Raw genomic sequence first — 18,857 nt, 5'->3', positions numbered from 1 at the left:
TAATGTGTCTTACAACATAAATCATTTTACCCGTTTGTGCAATGAGCATCCCCGGCCCAACATCAGACTACATGACTGTAGTAAATCTCAAAAATCACCCTGAATGACTGAAGCAAGATCGTCTTAACAGTTATAAACTGTATGTAATGTGTAACTTTTCAGACTTTCCCGACGGAGCTGTTGCAGATACAATTCTCGGGATATTCTGAGAAACAAATACGGAGAGCAGTACGAGGAAAGCTAATACAGCCTACGGATGTAAATGAAGACCATGAGCCACCTTTGCAACGGCTTTCTTGCCATATTTTGGCGGCATGCCTGCAAGAATAAAAGGAACCCTCAAGAGACACAACATCAAGCGCGTTTTTCATGCAGCAGCGAAGTTTGGGGATTTGCTGTGTTCGCTGAAAGACAGTGTTTTCCTTCGAAAGCAAGGCGTACGTAGCATCCTATGCCAGTGTGTGGAATTTTATATTGTACAGAAATACAGCTCCGTGTAAGAATGTTGTGTTGAACACCATCGATATGCGCGTTTGGGGCAACATGCCTAAATCAGTGATAGCGAAGCATTGCCTGAATGCAGGACATTATATGTTTTACGATAAGACTCCAGGTGTACCCTCAACGTCATCATTCTGGGACGGTGTTTTTAAGATGTCCAATCTTGTCAACGGGGATGCGAGATTTCAGTTGAACAATCCTTGGAATCCAGCAATGGCTGCTATTAAATCTGAACAGGAGAAACAAGATCTTCCAGTGTCTGATCCAGCGCAGCGCATGCTAGAGATTTATTTCAGCATTTAAACGCAGGAGCTCCCAGCAGCACAGTCATTGCCCAAAATCTACGCGCTAGAAGCATGTTTTCGGCTCCTGGTAGGAGACACTATGAGCATCCAAGTTGTAAGTAGGCGTAGGCTGTTTATGTTTTCTTATTGGCAATGTTACGTAGCGCTCTGTATGAAAATCGCTGGCTGTGCTGTGTGCAGTCTGTGGCTAGTTTGCATTGTTGTCTGCCATTGTAGTGTTGGGCAGCGGCAGCTGAATGTGAACAGCGCGTAGCGTTGCGCAGTTAGAGGTGAGCCGCCAGCAGTGGTGGATGTGAGGAGAGAGATGGCGGAGTTTTGAAATTACATATATTATGACTTGTGATGATATTAAGGTAAATACATTGTTTGTTCTCTATTAAAATCTTTCATTTGCTAACTATGCCTATCAGTAGTTAGTGCCTTCCGTAGTTTGAATCTTTTATTTAGCTGCCAGTAGTGGCGCTCGCTGTATTGCAGTAGTTCGAATAATGAAGATTTTTGTGAGGTAAGTGATTTCTGAAAGGTATAGTTTAATGTTACTCAGGGCCATTCTTTTGCAGGGATCTTTGATAGTCAGATTGCATTGCGCTAAAAATATTGTGTGTCACTTTAGTGAATGTTTGAGTACGTTCAGTTTTGCTCAGCTGTTTGAAAAGCAAATAGTGTAAGAGGTTTATCAGCACAGTCGCGTATAAATTTCTCTAAGGGGACGTTTCAAAGTATGATGTACTTCCTCCCCATCCCCTCCTCCTGGACCATTAGAATTTGTTCCTTCTGCCCTAATGAACTTGGACGCCGCCACCCAATTATCAACAGCCGGGTTCTGCAGCGCTGACCACCTGAAGACGTTGAACAGGTCTGTGCAAAGAAATATTGTGGGAATTGCACGATGTTATCCGGTGGCAAATTCGAGATGTGTAGTTTACGTATCGTGCCAACTGAACAAAGGAATTCGTAGGTCTGTGACTGTATGTTGTGATGCTGCGATATATTGTCTCCCTGATGCCCGTTAAACGTGTTTCTAATTGCACTCGCTGTCTGACACAGGTGCCTCCTTTGCCTGTTGCACGATGTGGCAGTCATCTACTGCTGTAGTTAATCGTGGTTCGGAAATCAGTCTCTGTCGTTCGGAACGCTCTCCATGCACGTGAAACAACGCTGTGAACAGAACGAAACTCCTGGAATACTTTAGTCGCACTTCTACATTCCACAAGACACCTCACAGTATGTGGAGGAGGCTACTTTTGTAGGCTTACGAGTCTCACTTTCCCATTTTCCTGCTCCAATCGCGATTGATTCACGGGAGAACGTTTGCTGCTGCGTCTCCATTCGCGCTTGAATCTGGTTTGGTCTTCATGGTCTTTTCGCGGCATACACTTACGAGGAAGAGATATACTTGTTGACTTTTCCAGGAACGTACACTCTCACAACTTTAACACACACAGAGATGTACAACGCTCCTCTTGTAACGTCTGCAACTGGACTTAGCTGAGCATCTTTGTGACGTGCTGCTCTTCTGTTTTCTTCGTCAGTCTATCCTAGACTAATAAGCCATATTCAGGTATTGAAAATGAAACGAAGTGTCGTGTGGCGAGGGCCTCTCGTCGGGTAGACCGGTCGCCCGGTGTAAGGGTTCTGAGTTGACGCGACTTCGGTGACCTGCTTGTCGATGGGGATGATATGATGATGATAAAGGCGTTCAACACACTCATGTTCAGAAAAATCAGAACACCTTGTACTAGTGAAGACAGGCCGTTCATATTCTACAGAAATGATTAGCATCTGAAGCCTGTCGGCCCTTGGTTTCAAGGTCAACGTCGATATCACGACGCAACACCAACTACCCGTAAAATGTGCCTGCGGCTCTCGCTGTCGCTTTAAACCGAAGGTAATGTATCAGTATGACTTGTGCACCGACGTGCAGGATGCCTCGTAGATGCATGTGCCAACCGTACCGTCAAAGCAGTAAGTTTGAAAGACGGCGCATTATTTGCATGAGTGTGTAATGCATCTATCCGGGGGTGACAAGCCGTTGCAGGCCACTTCTCCACCTACTTTTGGCGAATTGCAGAAACGTACTAGACGCCAATGGTGTATGGAACGACGCCACTGTGGTCAGGAATGATATCAGATAGTGTTTTCGGACGAATCCAGGTTCAGTTCGCTTGAAAACGATGGCCGCATTTCGGTTCGCCGCAGACGGGGGCAGCGGTATCACAGTGACTGCGTTCGCGAAAGACATACAGCGCCAGCTGAAGGTCTTATGGTGTGGGCTGCTATTACGTACAACCACAAATTACAGTTGGTGCGTGTCCAGTGCACTGTGGACAATGTGACCAGTGTGAATGACGTCTTGCGACCAGAAGCCATTGCCTTTCTACACAACACCCCAGACGGCATTTTAAGCAAGACAATGCACGACCACATGTTGCTGCGCGAATCTTCATGTCACAGGACGTCAGCCTTTTGCTCTGGCCTACCAGATCACCAGACTATTCGCCAATGGAAAGTGTTTGGTTATGGTGAAACGACAGGTGTAGCGCTGTGTTCCAATGCCAACCACCACAGATGAAATTTTGAACCAGGTGAAGGCAGCTTGGACGGCTATACCACAGGACGTCATTCGCGCATTATAAGCGTCGATGCCTTCACGCATGGAACAAGTTACCACGGCCACAGTACACGTGCTCAACGGAGGTGACTGAAAAGATAATCATTTCTGCAAAACATACTAATGTACATGTCCTGTGAATATGAACGTCCAGTCTCTAGTTGATCAAAGTGTTCTGTTTTTTTCTGAACATGAGTGTATTTTCACTCTAAATCCAGCCGCTGTTCCAAGTCCTATTTCTACATCTACATCTACATCCATACTCAGCAAGCCACCTGACGGTGTGTGGCGGACGGTACCTTGAGTACCTCTATCGGTTCTCTCTCGTATTCCAGTCTCGTATTGTTGGTGGAAAGAAATGCCTCTGTGTGGGCTCTAATCTCTCTGATTTTGTCCTCATGGTCTCTTCGTGAGATATACGTAAGAGGGAGCAATATACTGCTTGACTCCTCGGTGAAGGTATGTTCTCGAAACTACTACAAAAGCCCGTACCGAGCTACTGAGCGTCTATCTTGCAGAGTCTTCCACTGGATTTTGTCTATCATCTCCGTAACGTTTCGCGATTAGTAAATGGTCCTGTAACGAAGCGCGCTGCTCTCCGTTGGATCTTCTCTATCTCTTCTATCAACCCTATTTGGTACGGATCCCACACCGGTGAGCAGTATTCAAGCAGAGGGCGAATAAGTGTACTGTAACCTACTTCCTTTGTTTTCGGACTGCACTTCCTTAGGATTCTTCCAATGAATCTCAGTCTGGCATCTGCTTTACCGACGATTAATTTTATACGGTCATTCCTTTTTAAATCACTCCTAATGCCTACTCCCAGGTAATTTATGGAATTAATTGCTTTACAGTTGCTGACCTGCTACATTGTAGCTAAATGATAGAATATCTTTCTATCTATGTGTTCACAGCACATTACACTTATCTAAATTGAGATCCAATTGCCATTCCCTGCACCATACGTCAATTTGTTGCAGATCCTCCTGCATTTCAGTACAATTTTCCGTTGTTACAACCCCTCGATATACTACAGCGTCATCCGCAGAAAGCCTCAGTGAACTTCCTATGTTATCCACAAGGTAATTTATATACACTGTGAATAGCAACGGTCCTACGACACTCCCCTGCGGCACACCTGAAATCACTCTTACTTCGGAAGACTTCTCTCCACTGACAATGATATGCTGCGTTATGTTAACTAGCACCTCTTCAATCACAAAATTGGTCTGATGGTACATATCCTCTTACTTTGTTCATTAAGGGGGGTAGGACGTCAACCGGACCAACATGGAGCAGAAGAGGCAGCACAGGACATTTTAACTTCCACTGTCTATACTTTTACAAAAAAAATTAGGATTCACACATTTGGCAGTGGAAGTTCAAAAACGTAACAATTTTGTTTTTTTATGTTTGAAATTTCATCATTTTTTCGCTTACTGTTGGCTGCATTTGTTACTGTAGGTACACTTTCCTTCATAAATAGGAGAGATTATTCGACGAATCTAGCAAAGCATACAAAACATACTTACAGGGGTATGAAATTCTAGAATTTCTTTAGTTTACGGATAAATGAATGACCTGTTATATTTTGAACTTCATGTTTAGAAAAAACTCAAATTCTACAGTTTATTATCTGAATTTTTACCGCAGTTTTTAATAGATTTGGAAAATTCTAGAGTTTCATAGGAATTAAAATGTCCTGTGATGCCTCTCCCGCTCCAAGTCGGCCTGTTTGACGTCCTACCCCGCCCCCCTCCCCCCCCCCCCCCTAAGCGAATGTGGGGAACTGTATCAAACGCCTTGCGGAAGTCAAGAAACACGGTATCCATATGGGAACTCGTGTCTGTGACCCTCTAAGTCTCGTGGACGAATGGCACGAGCTGGGTTTCACACGATCGTCTTTTTCGAAACCCATGCTGATTCCTACAGAGTAGATTTATACACTCCTGGAAATGGAAAAAAGAACACATTGACACCGGTGTGTCAGACCCACCATACTTGCTCCGGACACTGCGAGAGGGCTGTACAAGCAATGATCACACGCACGGCACAGCGGACACACCAGGAACCGCGGTGTTGGCCGTCGAATGGCGCTAGCTGCGCAGCATTTGTGCACCGCCGCCGTCAGTGTCAGCCAGTTTGCCGTGGCATACGGAGCTCCATCGCAGTCTTTAACACTGGTAGCATGCCGCGACAGCGTGGACGTGAACCGTATGTGCAGTTGACGGACTTTGAGCGAGGCCGTATAGTGGGCATGCGGGAGGCCGGGTGGACGTACCGCCGAATTGCTCAACACGTGGGGCGTGAGGTCTCCGCAGTACATCGATGTTGTCGCCAGTGGTCGGCGGAAGGTGCACGTGCCCGTCGACCTGGGACCGGACCGCAGCAACGCACGGATGCACGCCAAGACCGTAGGATCCTACGCAGTGCCGTAGGGGACCGCACCTCCACTTCCCAGCAAATTAGGGACACTGTTGCTCCTGGGGTATCGGCGAGGACCATTCGCAACCGTCTCCATGAAGCTGGGCTACGGTCCCGCACACCGTTAGGCCGTCTTCCGCTCACGCCCCAACATCGTGCAGCCCGCCTCCAGTGGTGTCGCGACAGGCGTGAATGGAGGGACGAATGGAGACGTGTCGTTTTCAGCGATGAGAGTCGCTTCTGCCTTGGTGCCAATGATGGTCGTATGCGTGTTTGGCGCCGTGCAGGTGAGCGCCACAATCAGGACTGCATACGACCGAGGCACACAGGGCCAACACCCGGCATCATGGTGTGGGGAGCGATCTCCTACACTGGCCGTACACCACTGGTGATCGTCGAGGGGACACTGAATAGTGCACGGTACATCCAAACCGTCATCGAACCCATCGTTCTACCATTCCTAGACCGGCAAGGGAACTTGCTGTTCCAACAGGACAATGCACGTCCGCATGTATCCCGTGCCACCCAACGTGCTCTAGAAGGTGTAAGTCAACTACCCTGGCCAGCAAGATCTCCGGATCTGTCCCCCATTGAGCATGTTTGGGACTGGATGAAGCGTCGTCTCACGCGGTCTGCACGTCCAGCACGAACGCTGGTCCAACTGAGGCGCCAGGTGGAAATGGCATGGCAAGCCGTTCCACAGGACTACATCCAGCATCTCTACGATCGTCTCCATGGGCGAATAGCAGCCTGCATTGCTGCGAAAGGTGGATATACACTGTACTAGTGCCGACATTGTGCATGCTCTGTTGCCTGTGTCTATGTGCCTGTGGTACTGTCAGTGTGATCATGTGATGTATCTGACCCCAGGAATGTGTCAATAAAGTTTTCCCTTCCTGGGACAATGAATTCACGGTGTTCTTATTTCAATTTCCGGGAGTGTAGTCTCCAGAAAAGTCATTATACTCGAACATAATACGTGTTCCAAAATTCTACAACTGATAGACGTTCGAAATATAGATCTATAGTTCTGTACATCTGTTCGACGTCCCTTCTTGAAAACGGGGATGACCTGTGCCCTTTTCCAATCTTTTGGAACGCTACGCTCTTCTAGAGACCTACGGTACACCGCTGCAAGAAGGGGGGCAAGCTCGATTGCAAAATGACAACATTATGTAATTAAGGCATTTGATGGAAGACTGGATTCACGATCAAAGTTGCAGAACGAGAACTGTTCTTCGACATTGCTAAACTTGTCTTCCTAACTAAGCCGCTCGTCCCCACGAGACGAGGAACATCAGGGCAGTCAGAGTTCGCCCACCATTTCCCTTTCCGTTTTCTGAAAAACAAACAGAAGAGGAAATTTAATCCTGATAATGCGAAGCAAGCGACAAGGTGGGCGCAACGGAAAACTGCGAACTGCCGCCCTTTATAGCGAACTCCTGCGGGGGAGTTTGCCGCCACGTTAAGCACGGCCAAGTCTTCCGCGGAAATATAAGGCATCTGGCCGTTTGTACTTCCAAGACTCTTAGACGGAGGAGAATTAATTGAGACTGAATATTCACCTCGGTTAAGCTGCAGTTCATTGCTTTAAATTCGGAGGAAAGTTCGTTTTACTGTGATTCCAGAAAAATTATTGTAATTTGTAAAGACTTGGCATGTCGAGAAAGTAATTACAAACGTCGTGTCATACTTACTTACAGAGTGGGCAAAATGAGTAAAGTTCTAATTTTTCTTTCAATATATTTACAGAATTATCACTAACATTTTCTTTCATGTCACAGGAGGAAGTACATAAGTCCAAAACCTACTTCATTATATGAGGGTCGTCCACATTTAAGTTCGCCTGTAGTTTTTAATGAAAGATGGTTACTGGAAACATATCCAGCAGTGATCGAGCTATTTTTTCATTATAATCACCACTGCTGTCACGAAGGTCCAAGCATTCGGATTAGATTCACAGCAGGTGAACGGATGGAAGAATTTTCAAGTAATAGAACCCAGTACGTTGTCTTTATGGCGAGTGTTCCTCAGAGACAAGGGTATCATAAGGGAAGCCCCAGGGTAGAGGGATAGGACTGTCTTATTCTCCATGTACATAAAAGATCTGACGGACAGGATTATCAGCAATTGACGGCTGTTGCAGATGGCGCTATTGTGTATAGAAAGTGTGACTGTAGGAGAATACAAGCTGACTAGGGAAGGCGAGTGTTCGACTTGGTTTTATTGGGTGAATTTTGGGAAAGTGTAGCTCATCTATAAAAGAGACGGCAAGTAGGACACGCTAGGGCGAACAGGTATTGAGTACTGCTCAAGTGTTTGGGATCTCCACCAGGTCGGATTAAAGAAAGACGTCGAAGAAATTCAGAGGCGTGTTGCTAGATTTGTTACCGATAGACCCGATTAGCACGCAGGTATTACGGAGATGCTTCGTGAAGTCAAATGCGAATTCCTGAGGAAAGACTACGCTCTTTTCGCTTGCGGAAATTTAGAGACTCGGCATTTGAGGTCGACTGCAGAGCACTCCTACTGCCATTAAAGTAAATTTTGTGTAAGGACCACGAATATAAGATGAAAGAAATTACGCTTGTACGGGGGCTTATGGACAGTCGTTTCGCCCTCAGTCTTTTTGGGAGCTAAAAGCAAAGATATGACTAGTAGTGGTAGGTGGTACATTCCGCCATGCATGAGGAGTACGTATGTAGATGTGCGACTGATACAATGTCATATCGTAGAGGTGGATAAACGTCCTCAGTTCTTCGATATTGTGGAAATGATTACCGGAGTATGGAAAGATAATGAGGCTGAAATCGCTGGGAATAAAATCTATGGCAATACGACGGAATATCAAAAAGCCTCCAGCCGAACACCTTCAGAAAAGTTCTCCTCCTAAACGCATGTGGGCGAACATTGCCATGGATCAGCACTGAGTATAACACTCCCCTTGTTTTGAACGGACCGTCATAATTTCCGAAATGTTTCACAGTAATGTTCCAAGTTCACTGTTTCACCCCTTGGCAGGAAGTCAATAAGCATATGGCTCTTCCTGTCCCAGAATACCACGCACGTCACTTTCCGCACCGGCACAGTCTGTTTGAACTTCGTCCTAACTTGAGATCCACTGAAATGCTTACGAATCGACTGTTGCTCGATTTCTAGGGTAAAATGACCAACCCACGCCTCATCACCCGTGACGATCCTGTCGAAAAAATCGAAGCCGTCATCACGCTACCGTTGCAGAAATACTAAACCTGTCCTAAGCCAATAATTTTATTTTCGGAACCTACCTGGCATACGCTTGCTTCAACTGCAGGCGATTGGTAACAATGTCATGCAACAAGGATCGCGATTTTGAGGAAATTCATCGCTGTTCTACTGACGAGACTGCCTTCACTGTGCTTGTCCATCCTCTTCCAGCTTATTGCAGTATCATTAAAAGATAGATTTGAAGCAAAACATTGAAAAAATTCAAAGAATGCCAACTCCTTTTGTATTATTGCGCAATAGGGGAGAGACTGCCACGGATGTTACGCGATTTGGGGTGGCAATATAACGAAAGGTATTTTTCGTTTCAACCATCACGTTTCTCCTCTGAATAGGAAAATAATTTGTTGAGGCACACATTCATTGGGAGAAACGATCGTTGTAATAAAATAAGACGAATCAGAGCTCGCACGGAAAGATTTAAGTATTCGCTTTTCTCGCTCATTGTTCGAGAGTGGGACGGTAGAGAAATAGTCGGATGATAGTTCGATGAACCCCCTTCCAGGCACTCTTTAGGAAATGGAGAGGAGTCATGCGGATGTGCATTAAATGTGGATCTGTAATCGTAGATTACGGATCTCCACAATGCGCTGTCGCACCAGCTGCACAATGTTACCATCGATGAGGGACGATTGCTCAAGGCTCTCTTCAGTATGGCCACTTGACTACCTTCGGAGAGCTGCTTACACTAGCGACGCAATATCTACTCGCTCGTGACCCTTCGCTGGTAAACCCAACACAGTTGATGGTAAATTTCGATAAGCGCTATGTTTTGAGCACTGAATCTTCGGCACTGAGCGGAACTCGCAGGCGGCGGGAAACAGAATCAGAGCTTCCATTTTGAACCCCTGCTGCAGATCACCTGGCAACGGCCTCTACTTGTCCGGCCATCATATGACTGTTACGTCAGAGGTCTGTCGACATGCATATTATTCCCGATTAAATACTTTCACTTTTTTTAAATATAGGGAAACTTAATTTTTGAGTGACCTTCGTAGTCTGATGATAATGCTTCTGTGGTGTCACCGCCAGACACCACACTTGCTAGCTGGTAGCCTTTAAATCGGCCGCGGCCCGCTAGTATACGTCGGACCCGCGTGTCGCCACTATCAGTGATTGCAGACCGAGCGCCGCCACACGGCAGGTCTAGAGAGACTTCCTAGCACTCGCCCCAGTTGTACAGCCGACTTTGCTAGAGATGGTTCACTGACAAATTACGCTCTCATTTGCCTAGACGATAGTTAGCATAGCCTTCAGCTACGTCATTTGCTACGACCTAGCAAGGCGCCATTATCATTTGCTATTTATCTTGTGATGCATGTACCGTCAGACCGATGTTCACCAATTATGGATTAAAGTTAAGTATTCCAGAAGCTACGTACCTTTTTTACTAGACTCAAATCCTATAACTGTTCCAGACCTCACGCCAGCCTGCGTGAGCTTAAACGCGTGACTTTCGGCTTCCTCAGAGTGGCTTGGTTGTCTTGCCAAGCCACAACAGTTTCCGTCCAACCAACCGCAATATTATTCACTGTTCGTCAAAGGTTCCCTTCCAAAAAGCGTAACCAGAAAGTTACGAAAGGGCTGCCTAACTGAGAATTACTAACGAAGAAGTTTCAGATATGTTTCTAGATACAATGGGAGAAACAGAAAGGAGGAAGCATTCCATGTGTCACGTAACAGGAAAATGTAAAAAATTATGTAGGCACATAAAAATGCAGGAAGAAGCTCTATTAAGGGTATGTAATACCGTTCTTTTTTCCATTCCTGAAGAACAGAAGATGTGACAGTGTTGCAAAGAAACGTTGGTAGGGGTACCCAGGTGTGAGTAGCTTGACTGGTCGGTGAACATGTCGACGATACTTACGCAGAATCATATGGGTAACAAGATGAATAATGGTCAATGAAGCCTTGTTACTCTTCAGTAGACTAAGATTCGGAGACTTTGGAAGCAAATGACAGCAAAAGTGCAAATGTGCTTTGGGAACAACGCTTCGCTTGCTTTGGGGGTGCAGAAGACGGTCATCTTGCTTTGCTGACAAATCTAATACTAGTTGACGCAAATATTACGCTTAATAAGTCCTGTGTCTGGTAATGTGAACATTATTCCCTCCATGTTATCAAAGCCGCCAACCTCCTGTGAAATTAGGATGACCCATGTATCTTTAGCCTAATGTTCGAGACGGTATATTTGCATGAGTGCATTAAAACTGGATTAAAAATCAGATTGTCATCTGCCTCGTCTATCGTGAATTTGGCAAATTAATTACCCTAGACGAACGGTTTTAAGTAGTGGTTCCGCTATAGGCTAACGAAATCAGTTCTGCTGATATGCAAGTGTGGCTCCCGATAATTTGGTGGATCACAGTAATAGGTCATTCGTGATACAATTATCACAAACGGTCGCTTTCAAATAAATATGCAGCATTACGGTACTAGTCTAATTGCAAATCATCCATCTGTTTCTCCTTATTGATCCAAGGACGAACTTCGGATATACTGGAAGCCAGTTACTTACTATAGCTACTAATGTGCCAGGAAATAATTATTCTTTTAACTAATATGGTAGTAATAGATGTGTCCGGTACTGTTACAATGTTGTGCTTCACAAAATGTTTGGGATATGTGTTTATGTTACCCTTAATATGTTGATTAGTATGCTGACACACACCTTGTTGGTCGCTTATTGCCCCTGTATCGATGAGCAACAATTGTAGCAGTGATGTGTCATTACACTAAATTTACACCAGTTGCTGTCTACTTAAGGACTACTCTAGTCATTATGACAGTCCAGATGGGAAGCTGATTCAGAAATCTATTACAAAATGAACCGGTAACAGTTACACATGAATAAATGTTAACTACTAGTTTCGATCACCACATCATTTTCAGTTTTCATAAAATTACTTACCACAATCTGCGTTTACTGAAGCAAGTATGTAAGATTTTGCGAGCGCAGGTATTTGCCTGCAGGGGAACAGCGACTGTTAGAAATTAAAACTGCGGAGCCGCCACAAGTCGCACTTTTAACTTTTTCTTTATTTTACATGTTTCACTCGACCAACGCGAGCATCTTCAGAATTCACGTAGCGCAGGTCTACAAGTTATTTGTAACGTATGCTCCAGAAATTGGGCCATTACGGAATGAGAGGAGTAGCTCACAACTGACTGACCTCTTACCTTAACAATAGACAGATGAAGGTCATTACCTACAGTGTTGAGAATGGCTGTGATGTGGGGTCTGAGTGGGGAACGGTCAAATGCGGGAGTACCCCAGGGATCAGTGTTGTGGCCACTCCTGTTCCTTATCTATATCAATGATATGCCCTCTAGTATTACGGGTACTTCTAAAATATTTCTTTTTGATGATGACACTAGCTTGGTGGTGAAGGATATTGTATGGAACATGGGCTCTGTTTCAAATAGTGCTGTTCATGACATAAGTTGATGGCTTGTAGAAAATAAACTAAAGCTAAATCACAGTAAGACTCAGTTTTTACAATTTCTAACACACAATTTCACATAATGGGAATATGATTAGTGAAACTGAACAGTCTAGATTTCTAGTTGTTCACATCTATCACAACTATCGTGGAAAGCCCACATTCAGGATTTTGTTCAAAACTTAATGCTGTCATTTTTATTATTTGGACGATATCTGAAGTAAGTGATCGTTTGACCCGTAAATTAGTCTACTTTGCTTATTTTCATTCGCTTATGTCGTGTATTATATTTCGGGGTAAATGTTCTAAAAGGATATTTTTGGCTTAGTAGTGGGCAGTTCGGGCAATAAGTGGTGTAAGTTCGCAAACCTCTCGTCGACCCCTGTTCTCTATTCTGGGAATTTTGACATTGGCCTCTCGATATATATATATATATTCTTTACTGTCTTTTCTTGTTAACAATATCAGCTTATTCCCAAGAATTAGCTATTTTCACTCAGTTAATACTCACCAGAAATCAAACTGCATTTGTGCAGAAAGGTCCGCAGTATACTGCTGCATTCATTTTCAATAAGCTACCACAAGAATTCAAAAATCTTAGCAGTAATCCAAGCACTCAAATCGAAACTGAAGAGTTTCCTCATGGATCACTCTTCCATTCAGTTGAGGAGTTCCCTGAAAAATTAAGATGATTCTTATGTTATATTGCTGATTGCATTTACTTAAACTCATCGCTTTACTTTTTTCGGTTCACAAACATTTTGTTTTATCTGTTATTACTTTGATGTTGTTATTTCATGTGCTGACACGTTCCATGACCTTGGAGATTTGCTCCTCCATTTGGTCCTGCGGAACTAGACGTGTAAATAAAAATAAAATTAACATGTGACGGTGCTCGAGTGAAACATGTAAAATCATGAAAGAAAGAAAAGTTTCGTGCGAGCTGTGGTGACTCTACAGTTTCAGTGATGTAGATCTGAGTGAATTTACTTGACGCCACAGTAAGAACATTACAGCCTGTTATAAGAAATTTCTGATGTCTTAAGACTGCATAAAACCAGTCAAAGGACTCATAACCCCCCACCCCTTCAACCCTAAAAGAAAAGATGATATGGTGATAGAAACGGTTGTTGTTGTTGTTGTCTTCAGTCCTGAAACTGGTTTGATGCAGCTCTCCATGCTACTCTATCCTGTGCAAGCTTCTTCATCTCCCAGTACCTACTGAGCCTACATCCTTCTGAATCTGCTTAGTGTATTCATCTCTTAGTCTCCCTCTCCGGTTTTTACCCTCCACGCTGCCCTCCAATACAAAATTGGTGATCCCTCGATGTCTCAGAATATGTCCTACCAACCGATCCCTTCTTCTAGTCAAGTTGTGCCACAAGCTTCTCTTCTCCCCAATTCTATTCAATACCTCCTCATTAGTTATGTGATCTACCCATCTAATCTTCAGCATTCTTCTGTAGCACCACATTTCGAAAGCTTCTATTCTCTTCTTGTCTAAACTATTTATCGTCCATGTTTCACTTCCATACATGGCTACACTCCATACAATTACTTTCAGAAACGACTTCCTGACATTTAAATCTATACTCGATGTTAACAAATTTCTCTTCTTCAGAAACGCTTTCCTTGCCATTGCCAGTCTTCATTTTATATCCTCTCTACTTCGATCATCATCAGTTATTTTGCTACCCAAATAGCAAAACTCTTTTACTACTTTAAGTGTTTCATTTCCTAATCTAATTCCCTCAGCATCACCCGACTTAATTCGACTACATTCCATTATCCTTGTTTTGCTTTTGTTGATGTTCATCTTATACCCTCCTTTTTATTTATCAGCAGCTGTTGTTGGTTGGAAAGTACGGCTATTAAGAAATATTTGTGACATACACAGCCAAAAAAATACAAGGTGAATAAAATAGGCATGGATAACTTTTCATGCACACTAAGTTAGTCAAACCAACTTACAATTGGTTTAGGTAATGTCAGCTGAGTTTCCTGTCTTAAGGCGCATGAAATATTTTACGCTGTCAGTTTTATCTTGTCTCCCTTAGATCTTGCAATTATAAAACTAGGAAGCACTACCTCAATCATGCCAATACATCTCTGACACAAAACGTTGGGCTGAATTGTGAACTAGTATACTGTGTGTCAATATTTTGGATGTGGAGAAGGAAGCATAGGCTGGTAGACCTACCGTAGTCTTCTTCGTAGATGATGGCCACCTTGGTCCAGTTGAGGAAGGCCATGAGGTCCTTGAAGGCGCGGTTCATGTGCTCCTGCGAGGGGTGCAGGTTGATGGAGAACTCCTTGAAACTGGGCTCGAAGTCGAGACGCGCCTCCACGTGCGGCACGTCGAGCGCTTCGCAGATGGACTGTATGTGGGCGCCCAGCAGCGGGTCCGATGGCCCGAAGATGGCCTGCACGCCGTGCTCCAGCTGCTTGCAGGCTGCAACACACGAGGGCAGCGCGGTGAGCGAGCCGACAGGTGTCATTGTACACCTAGTCTACAATTTACCCCTAAAAAGTCTGAACACATATTGAAACCAACACGTGTGAAATGAGGCCGTGCATTCGAATGAAGGCAAGAGCAGATGCAATACGTCAAAATTACCCAAGAGCTCTGTAAACAAAGTTTCTGGAACGAGCTAACTGAAATAGGGTGAGTCTGAGTGACCATGAATGAGCGTCACATCTAGGCATGGTTTTTACGAAGTACGCTAGGTGCTGGGGATCTAAGATCAACGGCTGAAGGCTCTCACGGCCAGTGCTTACTTCAGTTAAAATTTACGTGGTGAGAGTGTTCGAATCATAAAAAAATTCTCTAACGTTTCGTCCGGATCTGCGGGAGACATCTTCAGTGACGTCTTTAGCAAATTTGTCTCTGAACATATCTCCCTCAGAACGGACGAAACGTTAGTGAGTATGTTTCTACGTTGACAATGGTCATTCAGACCGGAAGTCTTAAGTGAACTGTGGTCGCTCAGCCGCCGCTTACAACTTATAAAGATTGGTCGAAACTCTTTTCAGTGTGACGCATCTTGTGAACATGATTGAATAATACAGTCTTCTATCGTTCTACAGCGAGAGTCGAGAGATAGAGAGAGGGTCGACAGAAGACGTACCAGAGGTAATATTTCATCCGGTGTAAACATATCCCGAAAGAGAACACCTGTATCCCTTATGTTAAATGTGCCCTGTTGCATTGCAAACTTAAATGGCCGAACATGATTCTCGACGATCCCGTATCCCGCCATCAACGTGTAACCCGATACCTGGAGACAAGACAGACTATCCCGTGAAAGTCTACGTACATTCAAAAACAAGCTTTAGATGAGATATCTCGGAGTGTACTGCGTCCTCCTATGTATAGCTACCGTGCGGAACGCAGAGACATGATTAGACTATAAATGCGAACATTTTAGATTAGGCTTTATCGTGACTGTCATTGATATCGAATGAAATAACAAGTTCATTCTTACCAGTCACTGATAACAGTAAAATTGTTCTTTCATTCGAAGATCAGACTAATTACACCGTTTATAAAGCCGTCTAAGCAGTCACCATTCCGGCAGTACACATCGAATGGGACGGGAAGAATCCCTAACGAATAATAAAAGGGGAAGTACTCTCCACCGTACAATTCAAATTGGTTCTCAGGTTAGAGCCGTAGACACAGAAATATGTTTCCAGCACAATGGTTGGATTTTGTACCTAAAAAATATCTCACGGCTTAGAGATACAGACCAGCGACCGTTATCAAAATAATTTTACTGGTGTAACCAGCTGATTAGTGACTACTCCGAATTGCCGGTTGGCAAACAAGCATATTGCTACAAGTGGAAAATGCTAAACAATGTTTCCTTAAGTGGAACGGAACCACTGGCACAGTCATATATTTACGAATTGGGAGCACCTTTGTCGAACTATTCGAGACGCCATTCTATTGAAGTTAACTGGACGGTACCTCAAAAGTTCTACTGCTAAAATACTTCCGACATTACTTCATTTCTAAAGTTCTTTCTTATTTAGAGGCATTTATAGAAATATTTTAGACATCATTCTATTAAAGTTGACTGGACGATACCCAAAAAGCCCTGCCGCTATAGTACATTCGAGATTACTTCATGTTGTAAAGTTCTTCCTTTTTGACTGAAAATCGTATTGAACTACCAACAGCTGATATAAAACTGATTGTTCTTTCTGGCAGCTTCTGTTGTTCAGAACTGACTTGCCATCTGAACTCTTGATGTTAGTACAGCTCTTTTCGGCAAAGAGTTCTTTAATTTTGCTGTCTACAGCATGTATGTTTGCTGCCTCCTCTAACCATTCCAGCTTTGCCGTTTTGCACTCTCTCTCAGTATTCTAATTTACACAATTTCGTTTCTATTTCCCTGAATTATTTGCTGCATTCTTATATTTTATCCTGTGGCTAACCAAATTTAGTCTCGAATGACTTACACTGGGCTTTGCTATCTGCTTGCTTCTGCATGTGCTACCTTCATTATTTCTTCTCTCAGAGTTAACCCTTAATCATCTGTTGTGCTTCTTTCACCTACACTATGTGATCAAAAGTATCCGGACACCACTAAAAAAATACGTTTTTCATATTAGGTGTATTGTGCTACCATCTACTGACAGGTACTCCATATCAGCGACCTCAGTAGCCATTAGACATCGTGGGAGAGCAGAATGGTGCCTTCCGCGGAACTCACAGACTTCGAACCTGGTCAGATGATTGGGTGTCACTTGTGTCATACGTCTGTACGCGAGATTTCCACACTCCTAAACATCCCTAGGTCCACTGTTTCCCATGTGATAGTGAAGTGGAAACGTGAAGGGATACGTGCAGCGCGAAAGCGTACAGGCCGACCTCGTCTGTTGACTGACAGATACCGCCGACAGTTGAAGAGCGTCGTAATGTGTAATATGCCGACATCTATTCAGACCATCACACAGGAATTCCAAACCGTATCAGAATCCACTGCAAGTACTATGACAGTTACGCGGGAGGTGAGAAAACTTTAATTTCATGGTCGAACGGCTGCTCACAAGTCACATATCACGCCGGGTAAATGCCAACGACGCCTCGCTTGTTGTAAAAATCGTAAACATTGGACGAAGGAACAGTGAAAAAACGTTGTGTGGAGTGACGAATCACGGTACACAATGTGGCTATCCGATGGCGGAGTGTGGGTATGGCGAATGCTCGGTGAACGACATCTGCCAGCGTTTGTAGTACCAACAGTAAAATTCAGGGACGGTGGTGTTATGGTGTGGTCGTGTTTTTCATGGAAGGGGCGTGCACCCTTTGTTGTTTTGCGTGGCACTATCACAGCACAGGGCTACATTGATGTTTTAAGCATCTTTTTGCTTTCCACTGTTGAAGCGCATATCGTGGATGGCGATTGTATCTTTCAACAGAATCGAGCATCTGTTCATAATGCACGCCCTGTGTCGGAGCGGTTACACGACAATAACATCCATGTAATTGACTGGCCTGCACAGAGTTATGACCTGAATCCTATAAAGAACCTTTGGGATGTTTTGGAACTCCGGTTTCGTATCAGGCCTCACTGACCGACATCGATACCTCTCCTCAGTGCAGCACTCCGTAAAAGAATGGGCTGCCATTCCCCAAGAAACATTCCAGCACCTGATTGAACGTGTGCCTGCGAGAGTGGAAGCTGTCATCACGGCTAAGGGTGGGTCAACACGATATTGAATTCCAGCATTACCGATGAAGGGCGCCACGAACTTTTATATCATTTGCAGCCAGGTGTCCGGATGCTTTTGATCACATGATGTACTTCTGTCAGTTGTTGGCTAAAGCTCCTCATCAATCTTAGATTCTTTGGACAAGTCGACCTTCCATCTTCTTAATTTCCTACCTGTTTAAAATGAGCCGTGTTACGTAAATGGCATGTCGATGTGCACTTCTGCTACTCAAAGTAGTGGTAGCTACGTTATACACAAATTGCAAATTCTTTATAATGTAGCTGCCGTTACTTTGAGCTGAAAAACTGTATAGCGATATCCTATTTAAATAACAGGGCTCATTTTAGAGAGGTAAGAAATTAAGGAGATGGCATGCTGACGTATTCAAAGAAGCTAAGGCTGTCACAACAATTTTCGTAGTTTGACAAAACTTTTGGAGATACGTTTTGTTGAAAATGTACCTAACAATTAAAACTAGGTGCTCTGTTAAGTAAAAGAGTAGTAGGTTATTATGTATAGCTTGATATTTGGATGTGGATACAGTTGGTTCTTCCGTTATAAAGTCAAAGAAGCTATGGCTGGCAGTAT

At 44.1% G+C, this 18,857-nt stretch overlaps 1 protein-coding gene across 1 annotated transcript in view; it reads right to left on the bottom strand.

The window, feature by feature from the left end:
- The window catches only part of LOC126141399 (glutamate receptor ionotropic, kainate 2), a 1,424,310-nt gene that overhangs the window by 795,039 nt on the left and 610,414 nt on the right, over positions 1–18,857 (bottom strand). The window contains exon 3 of the mRNA XM_049915245.1: positions 14,749–15,000. Coding sequence (XP_049771202.1) covers positions 14,749–15,000 — 252 coding nt within the window. The remainder of the gene's footprint in view (positions 1–14,748; positions 15,001–18,857) is intronic.

The sequence above is a fragment of the Schistocerca cancellata genome, chromosome 1 (assembly GCF_023864275.1).
Source record: "Schistocerca cancellata isolate TAMUIC-IGC-003103 chromosome 1, iqSchCanc2.1, whole genome shotgun sequence".
NCBI classification, from domain to species: Eukaryota; Metazoa; Arthropoda; class Insecta; order Orthoptera; family Acrididae; genus Schistocerca; species Schistocerca cancellata.
The sequence above is the reverse complement of the archived record's forward strand: the minus strand, read 5'-3'. Positions and strand labels throughout refer to the sequence as shown.